Source organism: Martes martes (assembly GCF_963455335.1).
Source record: "Martes martes genome assembly, chromosome: X".
Taxonomy (NCBI): domain Eukaryota; kingdom Metazoa; phylum Chordata; class Mammalia; order Carnivora; family Mustelidae; genus Martes; species Martes martes.
Window position 1 is genome coordinate 101990161 of NC_137897.1, and position 17152 is coordinate 102007312.

Genomic DNA, 17152 nt, shown 5'->3' on the forward strand with positions numbered 1-17152 from the left:
CCCTCACTGCCCCTCTGCTGGGGTGGGAAGACGAAGGCAGGAGGTATGGGCCGTCACAGGACCTGCATCCCTGCTCCAGACTAGGCTGAGGGCGGTGGCCTCCCTCTCATTAAGTGGGCCTTCTCATCCTTCCCGCGGGGCCTAGGGGAAGGAGCCAGCTTCACTTACCGCCCAGGCTCGCCTCAGGTGGGAACCCAGTCTTTCTCAGTCTTCATTGCTCCATCTGCCAAATAGGTCTCGACTGACCCACGAAGGAAGAGAATCATACTGGGCAAACACAGCTGTTTAGCTGAAGTTAGTTCCTCCTGCGTGCCAAGGTCGTGGGCCTACAGTTAATGATGGTTTTACCAGAATGTTCCTCTTCGGGGTGCAGGGTTACAGGGGGGCCCTGTTCAAGTCTCCGTGTCTCCTGCAAAAGGACCAGCCACTATCCGCGCATCCCCATTTGGGTTGGAGGGGGGCGAATTGGGCAGTAAACTGCCCCTTCCACAATCTAACAGTGAAGCTGTTCAGTGTTCTATTGCATCCCGCCCCTGCTAAGACGTGTGTGTTTGTGCGGGTGTGTTTGTGTGTGTTTTAGGGGGAATGGGGTCCTCCCCAAGGGCGGCCTGCTTAGCTGCCCAGGGGAGGTGCCCTGCTCGGGCCTTCTGGACCCCGCAGCGGGGCGGGCCAGGACTCCACGTGTTCTCCTAGACCCCGGGTTTCCACCGCGAAGGAAGCTGGCCCGCCGCAGTGTCGGGCCGCCGGGTGCCGACGCCTCCCCGGCTCCGCACCAGCCCCGCGGGGAGCCCGGGCTCACGCTGCGGGTGGTCGGGGCCCTCCGCTGGCCATCCAACGCCCGCTCGCTCTCCGATTTCCAGGTGGAAAGCGGCGCCTCGCGGCCCTGCAGCTAAAGGCAGGCCGCGGTGGGGAGGCGGGCCGAGTCGGGCGGCCTGCGGCGGGGGGCCGGCGGGCGGCGGCAGACTTCGGCGGAGGCTCCCTCCCGGCACCTGGGGAGAGCGGCGGCCCGCGCGCCAGGCGGGGTGGGCCCGGCGCTCACCTGCAGCTGGCGGAGGCCGGGGGAGGGGGCGGTGAGGAGGCGGGGCCGGGCGCGGCTGGCCAATTGGGAGAGGACGTTCAGCCCCCGCTAAATTCTCCCTGGAAAGTGGAGGGTGGGGTCCGGGGAGCTCGTGGAGTTCGAAGCTTCGGAGCCGTGGGAGGCCTTGGTGGGGGCCGGAGCCGCCCAGGGACTGTCGGGGACGCAGAGTCCGGAACGGAGGGACGGGAAGACGCCGGCCCCACCCGAGCCGCCTCTCCCATCCCGGGCTCTCCGGGGCCGTCGGCCCCTCATCGCTAGCTCGACGGCGCCACCTGCTGGACGTAGGTCCCCACGTCCGGCGCTCCTGGGGCCGGGGCTCTCGGAGGCTGCGACTTTCTGGGCCTCCCAGGCGGGAGAGCGGCGGGAGGGGAATGAGCGCCCACCTCGGGTCCAGGAGCTTTGGAACCAGCGACAACCAAACCGCCTCTAAAAATACATTATGGGGTCAGAAAGACCCATGCTGGTGAAAATAACTTCTCGCCCCGCCCCTTCCATTGGGCCTAACATTTCTGCCACTCGGTTCCACCCAGGGGTGAGGAAACAGTGCTGAAGGGGGCGGGACAAAGGGCGGGAGTTCAGGAGTGGCCCTCGGCTCCCGGCGACAGCGCAGCACAGCTGGAAGCCGCCTGGGGGAGGGGAGGGCTCCTCCTCGTGGATCCTTTTTGGGAGGGGGGAGCGCAGAAGCGGGCAAAGCAGCAGCTGCCAGCAGTGTTACATGAGGGGCCCAAAAGCTGCGAAAGCTCCCAAGTATGGGTCGTTTTCTCCTCCCCCTTTTGCCTGCCACAGTCTAGGGCTGAAATCCCCATCATTAGAGACAAGACTCACTTATTCTTTCCATAAACATTTATTGAGCACCTACTGTGTGCCAGGCACTGTGCTAGGCGCTGGGGATACATCAGTGACTAACACACAGTCCCTGTCCTTGAGGAGCTCACAGTCTATTGGAGGGGCAACATACATAAACACATAGCTAAGGAGCTACCATGTGCCAAGTGCTACAATGAGAGGTATACGCGAAGTGCTGTGGGAGCCCAGAGGAAGGAGTAACACAGCGGCTGCTGGGTGGTGAGGAGAGTGTCTCCTGACTCCATTACACCGTGGCAGAGGCAAGGATGTTGCTGCCATGTGACTCTGGTGAAAATGAACCTGTCTCCTGAGGGTCTCCACCAGCCCTCTCCCATAACTAGATCAGCACAGGTGAGTTGACCAGATTAGCTAATTTAACACTTTGAATTAGGAAAAGAAACTGGACAGGGAAGTTTCTTTAGGGGCAGGGAATGTTCAAAGTAGTAACAAGTCTCAGGGGCAAGGCTGGGCAGTGGGGATGGGGGTACCATGAGGGCACTGAACCAGGGAGGGTTGGCCCTGGGCAGTGAAGCACCTGGGGTGAGTGCCTGTGCAGAGGGGAGGTCAGAGGTCACCAGCCTCAGACTTTAGTCCCCATCTCTCCACCAGCTCAATCAGTAATATTCGCTGGTGCTCACTAGATGCTTCGCATTGTGCCCTGCTCTGTGGGTGCATTGGCCCCCCACCCCTCAGAAGGGAACACACCAACTGGGGAGACACAACAGGTCAAGTCATTGAAGATTTAAGTAACAGTTTGTGATTATAACAGAGAAGATGTCACAGGCTGTTCGCGATCAGTTGCCCAAAGAGTGGCAATTGCTGCGAATTTAGAATGAACTCATCTAAGGGTAGGCTGGTGTGGGGAAGCAGCTTCCACACATCAAGACTTAGGGATGGGTTCGATTTAATCGGTACTAGCAGGGGGCGTGGAGCACTCTGGCTGAGCAGAACCAAGTAAAGCAAAACCACGGAGGTGGGAAACTTCGAACAGAGGCAAGCTCAAAAGGCCAGCAAATCCCTAGGACTGGAGCCATCCTTTAGGGGTCAGGGAAACAAAGTGAGAGACAACTGGGAAGTCAGCTGGGACCTCCTGGGGAAGGGCCTTGCCAGGTCAAGGCCTTGGGACCTCACTCTCGGGAATTACAACCCTGAGCCCCCCAAGTGCTCCCTCCTCCCTCCTCTAGGACCCCTGGCTGGCCTGGAGATTCAGCAAATACAGGGTTGGTGCTCAGCTGCCCAGAACAGGTCGGAGGCTCAGCATTCTGAGTATCGCCCCTACCTACAGGCAGTAAGGGTCACTGAAGGGTTTTTAGCAGAGAAAGAACAGAATGGGTGCTGGCAGATCAGAGGGGATGAGACAGGTCACACTGTGGTGTGTGTTGATGTGTCTGGGAGGGCACTGAGCTCTGGTAAGTCTGAGTTAGGCTGGAGGCCCCGGGAATGTGGAAGAAAGGCTAGATTTCAGAGACGTGGCAAACGGCCTGGACTTCAGAAGATGGGGGAGGGGACAGGGTCAAAGGAAGGCAGCCATCAGATGGCTCTGAAATGTCAAGCTTAGAAGGTCAGGAAAATGGTGGCATAATGAACAGAAATAGGCAAGTCATGACAGCTTTTTGTTTGTTTTTTGAGGGGAAAGGTTTCGTGTGTGTATGTGTGTGTGTGTGTGTGTGTGTGTGTGTGTGTGTGTGAGAAGACTTTAAAATTCATGTTTTTAAAAATCCCTGTTTGCTAGAGGGGCTGTCTTTGAGGCATGACAGGCATCTGGATGGAAATGTCCAGCCAGCTGCTAGAAATGTAAGCAGGAGCTGCCGCCCTCGACTTCAGACCCGTCCCCAAAGAGCCAAGCCAGAGCCAGAAGAACGGAGGAGAGCCTTTGGGGGGGGCACACCCACACTTAGAGCGGCAGGTGTGGGGCCGCAGCAGGAGGGGGTGGGAAGTAGTGTCATGGGCCGCCAGGGCTCTCGGGGACTGAGAACTGTGAAGAAGACATTTGATGTCAGGTAAGGGTATCAGTGACCTTCAGATGATGAGCTCTGTGAAATCGGGGGCGGGGGGGGGGCAAGGCCACCCCCTAACCCACCTAGCGCCTTTGTGCAAATTTTTTTAAGGTGACTCTTTTACGGGATGTTTCACTCTCCACCATCAGGAATTTGTCATAATAAACGGATTATATTAGAAAAAAGCATTTTAATGCCAAGTGCTGGAGATGTGTAATAAACACACCTGCAAACCCACAAATGGTTCTTTCCAGAGAGAGAAGGGGATAAGAACAAGAAGACAGTGGGAGAGAACACAGGAGGCTTGGCAGCGACCAGGGGAGGTAGTTAGTTCAAGTGGATGGTTTCCTACTGAGGACATAGCCAAGGGCCTGGGCACTGATTCACATTAACCAAATTCACCAGATAATAGAATTGTTTCTGAGGCTGACGCGTCTTTGCTCTTAGGCTTGCCCCCAAATTTGGCTGGAGAGAGGCAAGCTAATTCAAAGAAGGGGAAGGAGGAATGAAGTCGAGGGGTTCACTTAGGAGAGGGTGGGTTGAAACGTCCCCAGAAAGAGGGAAGATGGAAGCAGGGGACCAGGCAGAGATAGAAGTGTCATGCGGGCTCACATCCGCTGGCTCCTGTCTTCTTGGTGTAGAGTCAGGGCTAGGTGTGGGAGTTGGCGATGAGGGCCAACGGTCCACTCGAGGTCTGCGGTAGCCATCGTGGGGAGGGGGGTTGGCAAACCTACAAGGTGAGTAGAAGGCAGGCTGGGCAGCGGGCACGCACGGGCAGGAGGGGAGGCAGCCTCAGTGTCCGCTGCTCCACGACTACCCCAGCCACGCCGGACAGCAGGGAGACACTGGGGCAAAACTAATGAAGAGGATCCCCGGGTCGTGGGGGGTGGGTAGGCCAGTGTACCAGCAAAGGCTGGTATTACAGCCCAGGCTCTTGGCACAAATATTCAATTAAGCCAGCCCTGCATGGGGACATCGTATCTGGGTCCGACCCTGTCCCTTTGAACTCCGTCTTCCCCAGCACACACGTCCACCGAAACCCTCCTCCCCTGGATCTGCTCCAGCTCTGTGACATCTCTCCCAGTCTGGGGGATCCAGCCTGTACCCCATAGCCTCAGGGCAACTGAATGGTTTGTCCAAAGGGAACTAGAGAATGCTTTCCCTTAAGAAAAAAACCCACCATCTCTGCAGCTGACCCAGAGACACACACCCTTGAAGACCTCACAGCTACACCCCCATCCTCCCCAAAGAAACAGAGATACAGACCCACGAGTACACACAAATACATACAGAGATATTCACATATGGGATAGGAAATTCCCCGTGGAGGGAACACAGACGGCGAAACAGCCCCACGAAAGGACTCTCCCCGCAGAGCCCCCGCATCGGCTCCAGCCACAGACTTCTCCGGAGGTTCTTCCTCCCTCCATCACCCGGTCAGCCCATTACCCTGACAAGAGTATATCCCCTAGTGCTCTTGAAGGCCACGGTCTGATGCCAGGGACGCTCAAACTGGGCATGGTGTGGCCACGGTGACACCGGGCAGGGGTCGGGGACAGGGGATCCGGTGTACTGAGATCCCACCGAAAAGTAAGGGCAGATATCCTGCTTCAGTCAGTCTCTGCTAGAGGAAGTCCGTATGAAAATGATGCTCAACTCGGCCTGGTGAGGCACGCTTCCCCCAGCCCGTTCATTTATATGTCATGGGGCTCCATCTTGATAAGAGAAGTGGGATTGAATGGGGAGAAGGGGGCAGGGGTTGGGGATCTGGTCAGTAGGCTCCCAGAGGTGGTCACACTAGGCTCAGCCATAAACAGGGACCCTGAGCCTGAGGAGAGCTCAAGTTCAGCCACTGGAGTCAGCCCAACAGTGGGGCGGCTGGGAGAAGAGAAAGTCTGGTTCCCCAGAAGGCTCGGATTGTGGGAACCCCTTGAAACCACCTGGGTGGGAAGTGGCTGAAGGTGAGCCCGATCCCTCAGGAGCTCCCTCAGGGTCTCTTCGGGAACCAGCAGCCCCTCCATCGGGGCCCCAGTCACCATGCCCTGCACATACGAGGAGGGCCTCAGTGGCCCCTCCTTGACCCCAGAGGCTGCGGTGGCACCGGAAGTCCTGATGAAGGCAGCGATGACAGTCCCGGGGGGCTGAGGGCTGGGCCCGGCCGGTCCAGCTCCTGCAACAGAGGATGGCACTGGGTTGGTCGGAAGGTTAGCCCCAGCCAGAAGTTGGGGGAGACCACTGAGAATCAGTGGAGCCCCTGGTGCCGCCACCTGACTTTCTTGGAAACTGGTGTTCAGGGGGAAAGAGGCCTGCAAAGTGAAGGTGTCCTTGAAGGTCGAAGCCGGCGGAACGCTCTGAAGAACGAGCTGTGTGGAAGCAGCACCGGCAGGAGGCCCGCCGGTCAGCACTGTGGTCAGTGGGATTGTCTGCAGGGTCAAGGCGGAGCCCGACCCCACTGGGGCCACTCCCAGGTGGATGTTGCCGGGCACCGCAGAAGCACTGAGAAGAAACAGAAAACAGGTTCGGTCAAGGCGGGAGGCATCTCCCAGCGGGCTAGGGAGGAGGGCGCAGGTGGGACGGAGCTGGCTGGAGGGGTCCTCTCTGTTGCTGCATCAGCGAACGTCCACTGAGCACTTAGTAGAGGTCAGGAATCAGCCCAAAGGACCGACATGTGGTACTTCCCTCCATCTTCCGAACAGCCCACGCACTGAGTAAGATTAATAATCTGATTTTGCAGCTTGAGGAAACAGGAGCACAGAGAGGTTAGGTGACATGCCCTGGACCACACAGCTAGTCGCAGGCACCCACATCTAGGCCTTCGGACACCAGAGCTCCTGTTCCTCACCACCCCTCAGAAGGGCACCTCACCCGCGCCAGCCCACTGAGTGCCACATACACAGAGCTCAAACCCAACCTTCTCAGGGAAAATGTGGAGACACTTCACCTGGACAAGCAGCAGCAAGAGGGGGCCTGGAGGGCCCGAGGGAAGCACAACGGGCATCTCTGTCACGTTCTCCGTTGCCACTTTTCTGCAGTGGAGGGGGCTTGGGGAGATGGGCCCTGACATGGAGGGCTGTGGTGACAGTTGGGGGAGCACTCTGAGATAACTCGAACGCCCCCAGCTGGTGACAGACGCCACACAGATCAAGGGCTGGCTTTGCCATTATTTTGGTGTGCAACCGTGGCCAAGTCACTTTTCCTCTCTTGACCAACAAGGACTCCACTGGCTTCCCAGGGATTCTGTGAGGTTCCCGTGAGACTGGAGATACAGCAGAACTCGGCAAGAGGTTGGGAACATCCCCCCCGGACACGAGGTACTCCGGGAAGACATATAACGAATCTGGGGCCCTTACCTCACGGCTTTGGTGAGTCTGGTCTGGCTCTCTGGGAGAGAGGCCAGCACAGTGGAGGTAGTGGGGATCTCCTCATCCGCAGACAGTCCCAATTCCAGATTTGCAGACGGCGGTAAGCCAACGTTCTGAACCTTTGGCTTCTCCCAGGAAGGGCCTCCCTTGCCCTGGGGAGCAGCTCTAGCCGAGACCCTGGAGCTGGCTCGTCGGGTGGTACTGGTGGAGGAGGTGGAGGGAGTGGAGGCCTGAGGGGAGGCCGCCGTGACTTCAGTTCTCTCCTCGTCATCTTCGATCACCACTAGGTCCTTGGGCATCTCCTTAAACTGGTACACCAGCCTCTGCCCTTCCACTTTGGCAAGGATGCCTCTTTGGTAGTAATATCTGGGGGACAGGGGTCAGGGTGTGGGGAGTTAGGCAGGCACACACCGCCCTCCAGGGCAGGGTGAGTAGGCAGTGGAGGCTGGCCCGACAGCCAGATGCGAGTCTCAGGTCAAGGGAAGGGGTAAGGCCAACTCTTGGACTTGGAAGGCTTTTATGGAATTTCTGAGACCCCCCCACCCCCCGAGGATATGAAGGGCCATGAAAAGCGGTTTCAAATGCTAGCCCCACCCTGCTTTGGGGCAAAGGATAAGGGGGGAGTGAAGGATGGGAGGGGATGGCTGGTGGGGAACTCAGCTGTCTCCCAGCCTGCAAGACCAATGACGGGTAACTCAGGTCTGTCTCCCTAGGTCTCTAGCCGGCAGAACGCCCTTCGTGGGGATGGGAGGCCCCAAAAGGCTCTTCTCTATAAAAAGAGAAAAAGCTAGGACGGAGCTATAAGAGGGAGGGGATTGTGCCTCCCAGAAGGTGCCTGGGGACGGGCTTAGGGGCAAGCAGAACCGAGCATCAGCAGACCCTAAAGCAGGAAGGACGTCTTGGAGGAGAAGAGCTTGGTAAAGCCCCCAGGGCAGGGACTCAGCGCCCCAGCAGCTCCTACCTCAGTGCCCGCCCCATCGTCTCGTAGTTCATGTCAGGCTTGTTCTTCTGCTTCCCCCACAGCTTGGACACAGCTTTGGAGTCCACCAGCTTAAAGATGCCCTTTTCTCGCTGGGTCCACTTGATGTACTTCGGGCAGGTGTTCCTGTCCTGCAGAAGCGCGAGGAGGAACTCCCACAGGTAGATGGTGCTGCCTGCAGAGGGCCAGGTGGTGAGGAGCCACCCAGGCAACCCGACCCCCTTCCCACCTGGCCTGACTCCCAGCCCTACCTTTGCCATCCTTCGATTTCTTCCGTATGGGGATGCTGGGGTCAGTGACCGGTGAGGTACTGCGGTTGCCCTTTGTCTTCCGGACTGTGAGGGGAAGGTGGGGAGCAGGATGAGGCTGAGACCATACGGAGGGCTCCAGGGCAGGCTCCCGAGTGGGGTGCCACGGCGGATAACGAAGAACCAGGTCACTGGGGCCAGAGGCCCAGGATCGCTCTCTGCAACCACAGCCTGCGGGTTCCCACGCCTGCCCAATATCCCGCCCTCTTGCTGGGGCCCCAGAGATGCACCAGAACTCTACTGCCCGCGCGGCCATAAGTGTAGTGCTGATGAATGAGTCACCTTTCGACGAACCCAACCCGCCTGGCCTGATTTTGGAAAGGAGAAGGCAGCCTCAAGGTGCAGCTGTCGTGCAGGTAAGCGTGAGACTGGGGTTTGGGTCACCACAGTGACAAAGCAGTATCAGGCAGTCCTTGCCTGAGTAAATCAATAACATTGGGGGCTTGGGAAAGCCCAAAGTCCTCTCGCACAAGCTCCACAAGGTCTGAGGAGGAAGATAAGCACACTGCATGCGGCATCTTTTACAGGCAGAGGGCCCCAGATGGCCAGGGACTGGCCAAGGGGCCAAGCCCGGTATCTGAACACCAGACTAGGATGCAACCCATTTGGGATCTTTGGCATTTCTGCACGAGTTTACACATAAGCTGGGCTGACAGGAGCAGCGTGGGAAACGTCATGGTTTGGGCCGGCCAACCAATGAGGCCAGGCTGTACAGAAGGGAGGACTTTTCATCGATCCCTGTCACACCAAAGAGCTGTCCTCTGAATGTGTCTATGAACCTTGACCCACTCACCCCAGACAGTCTCACTGACCTGCCCCCTCCTACTGCACCCCCCTGAAGACAGACAGACAGACAGTCACACACACATACATACACACGCACTTTCTCTCTCACTCTCTCTCTCTCTCTTACTTCTCTTCTTTGATTTTCCAGTCTTCTTGGCACTTTCCTCTCTGGGGACCTTCTCCTCTAGACAGTGCCCCTCCTGGTCATCAGTGTCACCTGCCCCATTCAGGGCATCAGGCTCAGAGACAGGAAACAGATAGTTGGGCAGAGTGGCAGCTGGAGCAGGGTCCGAGTCCGGAAGCATTTCGGAGGTGCTGACTGTAAGGAGAAAGGCCTGAGGTGCCTGAGGCCCAGTGCGGGGCAGGAGTGTGGTCTCCCGGCACGTCAGAGAATGGGGGGCTCCCGGGGAGGACGGAGGAGCTGGCCCCCACAGCCCCAGATACAGGATACACCTGAAAATGCCTCACATGTCTCACACCACAAGGAGAGGAAACATCTGCGGGGTTGTGGGCATGAGCTGACCCCAATCACGGCTGCCACATTTACAGCCCACTGCTGGGAGTGGGGAAGTTCCAGGCAACACCCAGGGTAAAGGGCCACCCTGATTTCGTCATTCACTTGTTTTACAACGGGAAGGCGCCTCAGGTATCATTTAGCCCAATTCCTCCACTTTCCCGATAAGGAAACTGAGATCCAGAGATGCCGGGGCATGTGTCCAAGGTCACACAGCAAGCTGGTGCCTGGCACGTGGAGGCATGCAGTAAGTATTTGTTGAAGCCTGAGTGCACGTTAGTGACAGGGAAAGGAACAGAAGTGCTGGGACCCTTAACTGGCAGCTTCAGGCTTTCTTTCCCCGACGGGATCCCAGCACCTCCTCGGGAAGGGAGAGTTGGGGCCAGAAGTCCTCCTGTCCACGAGTCAGGCAAAGGCCTGAGGGGGAGCTGGGCCAGGAGCCTGCCCTGGGGACCTTCTCGGGAGGTGGAGGGGTGAGCTCCAAGCCTGGCACATTTCTAAATCAGCCACGCCCTGCACAGTCTTCCTGGGGGCCCTGGCAAGAGAGCAGAGGGGACCGAAGTCACCCTGGCAGATAGTACTCAGCCTTAAAAAGGAAGGAATTTCTGACATATGCTAAAACATGGACAGACCATGATGCCATGCTAAATGAAATAAGCCAGTCCCCAAAGACCACTACTGTGCGACTCCACTCCTGTCGCCTTTAAGGTCCCTATAGTAAGTAGTTCAATTCATAGCGACAAAGAGTAGAGTGGTGGCTGCCAGGGGCTGAGGGGAGGGGAGAATAGGGAGTGAGTATTTAATGGGTACAGAGTTTCAGTTTTGCAGGATGGAAGGTTCTGGAGATGGATGATGGTGATGGCTGCTCAACAATACAAACGGACACTGAGAAATGGTGAAGGTAGTCAATTTTATGTTATGTGTATTTTACCACAATTTAAAAATTGGAAAAGGAAACTCCCCCTGGCTACCGTTTCCCTGTCTCCAGTGCCCCCTACCCCCCCACCATTCCTGCCCCAGCTCAAGAGCCTGTTTACGCAGCCATCCGTGGCTGTGGGCACACGTGCTTGCGAATCCAGGGCTCAGAGGTGATATTTTCAAAGGGCACTTTTTGTTGCCTTGAGTTAAGGCACCAGGGTTCACACTTACAGATCTGCTTCTCATCCAGGATGTCGTTGGGAGCCTCAACATTGAGCAAGACTTCAGTGGCTGACATGGTTTGTGAGGCTGCTTCATTGTCATCTGGTTCCACGTTCCATGGTGTGGGGTGCAGGGCGAGCAGAAAACAAGTTCCCTCAGTGCTCAGCGCAGGGGCAGAGAGCTCATCAGGCCAGCCCAGAGAACAGTGCTAACGAGCTGAGGGACCTGGAAGGGCTAGCGCACCGCCTACTGTAACTCCCCACCTTTTCTCTACACTCACCCCAGCCAGTCCCCCTTCCACTCTTCCACGTCCCACTCCATCTCGGAAGACCATGGATCCATTTGGATGGTTTCCTCCTCTATGAAGTGGTACGACCTTTTGTTTGTCCTAACCACCCTATCTAATTCCCCACTCTTTGGGGCTCTGCCCTTGCTGCGTGGGGTCACTGAAAGCCACTGTGGGCTACTACAGTCCCTGAAGACAGAAGCCCTTTCTCTTCCACACTCCCCTGCCCAGGAAGGAAACAAACCTGTCAGCAAAATACTGCCCTCCAGGATCTGATCCTGTGCCATGCACAAGGTCCCGTCCGTTATGATGCCATTGTGAACATCGTCCAGCTCCAGTCCTGAGTACAGATGGAGTAATTCGGGGTAGGGCACCTGCTCCACGATCACAGCTGGGAACACCGAGGGGTCTTCCAGCTATGGACAAGATAAGGATCTGGTTTAAAGCTCACCTGCCTCTGCCAGGAAGCCCTCCCTACCAAAATCTGGCCCTTCTTACAATGCCTCATTCTTGGAGCCCCCAGGGCTGTCCTTTGTATGGGATGACATTGCTCTGGGTCCAACCTCACTAGGTGAGGCTTTGAGTAGCTTCCTGATTAACAGAGATGGGGCAGCTCTGCACCACCTGTACTCAGGGGCAGACAGTTTTGTTTTTTGTTTTTATTTTATTTTATTTTATTTATTTATTTGACAGAGATCACAAGTAGTCAGAGAGGCAGGCAGAGAGAGGGAGGGGAGGCAGATTCCCTGCTAGGCAGGGAGCCCCATGCGGAGCTTGATCCCAGAACCCTGGGATCATGACCTGAGCTGAAGGCAGAGGCTTTAACCCACTGAGCCACCCAGGTGCCCCAGGGCCAGACAGTTTTAATTGGTTGTAGTTCTGGGTTAATCCATGGCGAAGGTTAGCGCTCAGTCTATGAGAATGGTTAGGCTCCTTCGCAGGCCAGTGGCAAAGGATTAGTCAATGGTGAGGGTGAAGGGCTCAGCCTACAGTCAGAGTTCGGTAGCCAGGGTTAAGGGCTCTGACTGTGCACCTCTGAGGGTTCAGTCTCTGGCAATGAAGACGGAAGAACAGAGGCATTACAGAGGTGGGAGGTTAGGACCCAACCCCTGTCTGGATGGGGAAGAGGGTTCCAATTTCCAGCTTGATTCACTGGGTACACGGGGACACTGCTCATGTGGAGGAGGAGGAGGAGCAGGGTTGTGGAGAAAGAGAAGGGGGACAGTGTCTGCATATGGTGGGTTTGAGATACCTTTGAGATATTTAACATGGAGATACCTATCAGTGAGTCAAAAATATGTGTCCAAGAGCTCAAAAGGGTGGACATGAAATCCCCTCGAGTGGATACAATGAGAAGGATGAGAATTTGACCCCTGGAGGACATAGTTGTTTTCAAATCAAACAAAGCTAAATGAAAAAGGAGTATGATTGGGGCGGCTGGGTGGCTCAGTCGGTTGAGTGTCCGATTCTTGATTTCAGCTTGGGTACTAACCTCAGGGTTGTGGGATAGGGCCCCTGTGTAGGGCTCTGTGCTCATGAGGTTATCTCCCTCTCCATCTCCCTCTCCCTCTGCTCCTCCCCCTGCTCTTGCTCTCTTTTTTAAGCTAAATAAATAATTAATAAATAAATAAAAGCAAGCTTCTTTTAAAAAAGTACTATAGGTGCCTGGGTGGCTCAGTTGGTTAAACGGCTGCCTTCAGCTCCGTTCATGATCTCAGGATCCTGGGATTGGGCCCCATGTCCCCATGTCGGGCTCTCTGCTCAGTGGGGAGCCTGCTTCTCTCTCTCCCTCTGCTGCTCCCCCTGCTTGTGCTCTCTTGCTCATGCTCTCTCTCTCAAATAAATGAATAAAATCTTTTTTTAAAAAAAGGACTGTGGTTGCAACTGTCTTTTTAAAAAAGATTTATTTATTCATTTATTTGAGAGACAAAGAGACAGAGTGCATGTGAGCAAGCATGAGTGGTGGGGGGAGGCAGGGAGGGAGAAGCAGACTCCCTACTCAGCAGTCAGCCCGATGCAGGGTTTGATCCCAGGACCCCAGGATCATGACCTGAGCCAAAGGCAGACGCTTAACTGACTGAACCACCTAGGCACCCTGCAACTCTTTTTTTTTTTTAAATTATGTATATGAAGAATTATAACAAATGTTTATAAGAATTCTATTTTGATTGCGGGACTTTGGGTGACTTTTTTCCCTTTCTTTCAAATTTTCTGTATTTTCCAAATTTTCTTTTATGGGGCTTTTAATTCTTTTTTCATGAAGAAGAATGAGAATGTTCAGTTCTGCCTAATGCTCCTGAAGGATGCAGAAAAATAAAAATTGATTAAATGCCGTTGGGTTCGGCCACTGAACAGTCACCCTGGCTGGAGCCCTTTCAGGGGACACAGTACGACGGATCTCAGAGAGGAAGGGCTGAGGCCATGGAGTTGAGAGCTGTCTGTCCAATATGGTGCCCACTAGGCATGGGTGACTATTTAAATGTGAATCTAAAACTTTTTCAAGATTAAAAGTCCAGTTCTTCAGTTGCGTTGGCCATAGTTCAAGTGCTCCATAGCCTCTTGTGACTAGTGGTCCTGTACTGGACAGGACCACTACAGAACACTTCTAATATCTCAGGAAATTCCATTGGATTGTCCTGATCTAGAGCCAGACGACCTGGATTTGAAACCAAGCTCTGCTACTTTAGCAGTGGGACCTTGGGCAAGCTACCTAACCGTGCTGGGCATCGGTTTCCTCATTTATAAAACTGGGGGGGGCAGGTAAACAGATCAATGCACATAAAGCGTATAGAATGGGCCCAGTGTAGAGTCGGCTGTCATTGAGTGTTTGAGGTATCAGGGACTTCGAGGAGACTAATGCTTTTATTTCTTAACCTGGATGGTGAGTTCATGGATGTTCATTTTATAATTATTCATATATATATATGTATACATATACATAAATACATATGATTTATACACTCTTTGGTATTAATGACACATCTTTCAATATAAATGGTTTCCTAAAAAAGGGAGAGGAAGGAGGTGAGAATGTAAGCACAGAGGGTGGAGACCATACTGACGAACAGTGAGGAGTTAAGAAGGTGGTTTTTTGAAGGAGGTAGGTAGAGGGGAGAGTGTTTTAGGGCTGGGGAGGCCTGAAGATGTTCTGGGTTGAGAAGAAATGTCTGGAAGGTCTGAAGGATTTAATAGAGAGACACTGGCGGTGACCAACGGTTTGAGGTCTTGGAGGCAGGAGAGAAGAGATTAAGTACGGGTAGGAGATACCCCTGGAAGGAAGAGGGACACTTCTTTGTCACAGGTCAGCAGCGGGAAGGAAACAGGAACAGTGATGTCATCAGTAAAAGGGAGAAGGGAGGGAAACAGAGGGTGTCCCTGGCTCTGAGTTTCTCTGTGAATTGGAGCAGAAGCTGTCTGCGGAGGGTGGAAAGGCAGGTGTGGGATCAGGAGGGAAGAAGAGCCTCCATGAAGAACAGTGACAGTTGCTGAGCAGACCAGAAAAGGCAAAAAAATGACTAGTAGTATCGAGAACCCTGGTGTGGTTAGATTCTTCTCCCCTTCTCTTCCCATGGTGCCTTCCACCAGGCTTGGCACACCACAGGTGTTGGGTAAGAGCAACTTTAGGTGAAGACCCAGCGGCATAGAAAGTACAATGTGCCCAGAGCCCACTAGGGGGCAGCCTTGGGTAGGCCGCTAGAGGTCAGATAAAGTTTTCTGTCCTCATGAGGATTCAGCACAGAGAGCATCAGTATTAGGCTGGCTGTCCTTACAAATAATCCAACTAGATCTCCTCTTGGTGAACATGGGAAGACGGCAGCCAGATAGGGTAGGGGACAGGACTTGCCCACGTGATACTGTGGCAGCCCAACTGGGATCAGAAACCAGGACTCCTGACTCTTAATCTTCTGTTCCTTCTACCGTAGTTGGCTGCTGCTTCTCCAGTTTGTGGAAGGACAGGAGTGTAGGGTCGCAATAGGTGTGCCAAGACACCATCCAGTGGGTACAGCCAAGTGCACGGAAAACATGCTCTCTCAGCCCCAGTACAGAGCAAGATATGGAGCGGTGTGGCCCCAAGTGCTGCAAATCTGTCCTCCTTATCACCTTTCCCCCACCAGAGAACTGCATTTCCAGATCTGCATCCTCAGATCGAGGCTGAAAAGATGGTTCTGGAAGGGCCCATCAACCAGGCTAGAGACATGAGTCTGAAGGGGCCGGGGGTTGGTCTTTGCCCTGTGGGGCCACCTGGGAGAGCTGATGCTCGCTATGTGGCTGTCCCAGCAGCTTTCTCACTGTGACACTGCAGGTGACGGGAAGGGGGTAGACATGTGCATGAGGGTCCGTGTGCACCTGTGCGTTCAGCCCGCATTGCTGACCGGCTGACAGCCTAGCCGCTGTGTTTTGCAGCCATACGGCTGGCTTGGTGACAGCAGGTGCCCCGTGACTGCACACGGAATGACCGCCCAGGGACTACTGACTGGCTGCACGAGGGACGAGCAGGTGCACGGTTTGGCTGGCACGGAGACCCAACGGCCTGGACCTAGTAGGTGCTTGATCAGTACTTGCTGGCTGGCTAGTAGGGGGTGCTGCCTGGCTTGCTCTCTGCCAGCCTGTCTGTGTCTGTCTGATCGTCCGCCTGGCCGACCGGGCTGTGTTCTCTGGGGCCATACCTGGTGGATATCATCCATCCCGTTGCTTGCAAACTCAAAGATCAGGTCACTGGGCTGCAAAGTAATGGCCATACTGTCTTCTCAGAGAGCTGACAGCAGGACTCACAGGGCCCTCTGGAGCTGCGGGGGTGTTCTTGACCAGGAGATGCTATTCAGGTACCTTGGAACTTAGAGCCTCTATCCCGAGCCACAGTAAAATAAGGGGTGTAGAGAGTTGGAGTAGGCAGTGGCCTATGCCAGGTTCAAGGCTGCATGCTAAGGCTGGGCCAACCACAGGAGTGACCTAGGGAGAAGGGAGAGACAGGGGCAATGAGTAAGGCACTTTCCTGGACGTCTAGCCAACAGCCAGACTGCCAAAAGTGGAGGATGATGGGAGAAGAAAGGAAGCAGGTTAAAAAAAAAAAAAAAGGTCAGGAAAAAGAGGAAGTTAACTGAGTTGCGTCCGGTGGGAAGTGGCCGAGCCTCATTGTGGGTCTCTCAATATCGTCTGCACCTGAGCTGGCCGTGAAGACACACAGCCTCCTTCTGTGTTTTCTCCTGCCTCCTCGGAGGTGACAGATAGAGGGACTCTGGGCTCTCTCCACCCTGAAGATTAATTCCCAGGGTGTGGCCACAGGGGAAATCAGGGCACTCCATCTGTCCCTACAGATGGGACAGTAGCATGAAGAATTCTTAAAATTCCCTTGGCTCAGGAAGAATCTTGTGGGGGCGGCTGTGGGTTAGGGACACATGGGGGTACCAGGTGCTCTGCCAGACTCTGCCTGGCTCCCTCTACCTTGGAACTGGTGGCCACTTAGCTCCGAAGGGCAGAGTCTGTAGAGGAAGAAGCGTCTCACTGTGGGGTGTTATGCCTGCAGGGCCAGCGCAGGTCTGACCCTGCTCCAGGGGTGGGGGACTCTCAGAATTGGCCACGCCCCCCAGAGAGCCCTGAGACAGAGGGATGGGTGGGTCATAGGCCCTGGGCACTTATCGCCACCCGGCCACCACTGCCCCCCGCTGGAGAGGATGGCCTCTGTGCCTTGTGTGGGTTCACGCTCTTGCCTCAGCTTTGCTTTCAGTTTCAAGACTGAACTGTCACCCTGGGAACTTGAGAGGAGCCTCAGCTCGGGGAGGGGCCCACAGAGCCTTCCTCATCCTCCAGGGCTGGCTCAGGCCACCCCCACCTTTTCCAGGAAACCTGTCTGCTGCA

At 55.2% G+C, this 17152-nt stretch overlaps 1 protein-coding gene across 2 annotated transcripts; it reads right to left on the reverse strand.

The window, feature by feature from the left end:
- Window positions 1–1914: 1914 nt before the first annotated feature.
- On the reverse strand, window positions 1915–16035 carry ELF4 (E74 like ETS transcription factor 4; the record flags this gene model as incomplete). 2 transcript variants are annotated; one of them, XM_080795183.1, is made up of 8 exons in its annotated part: window positions 1915–6417; window positions 7272–7649; window positions 8245–8437; window positions 8514–8597; window positions 9484–9675; window positions 11020–11112; window positions 11541–11712; window positions 15964–16035. In XM_080795183.1, 8 exons carry the CDS (start codon window positions 16033–16035, stop codon window positions 5616–5618), a joined length of 1986 nt encoding a protein of 661 aa, XP_080651309.1. In that variant the 3' UTR covers window positions 1915–5615. The 2 variants fall into 2 exon arrangements, with proteins under 2 accessions (XP_080651309.1, XP_080651308.1); XM_080795182.1 differs by having other exon boundaries at window positions 11014–11112.
- Window positions 16036–17152: the final 1117 nt, after the last annotated feature.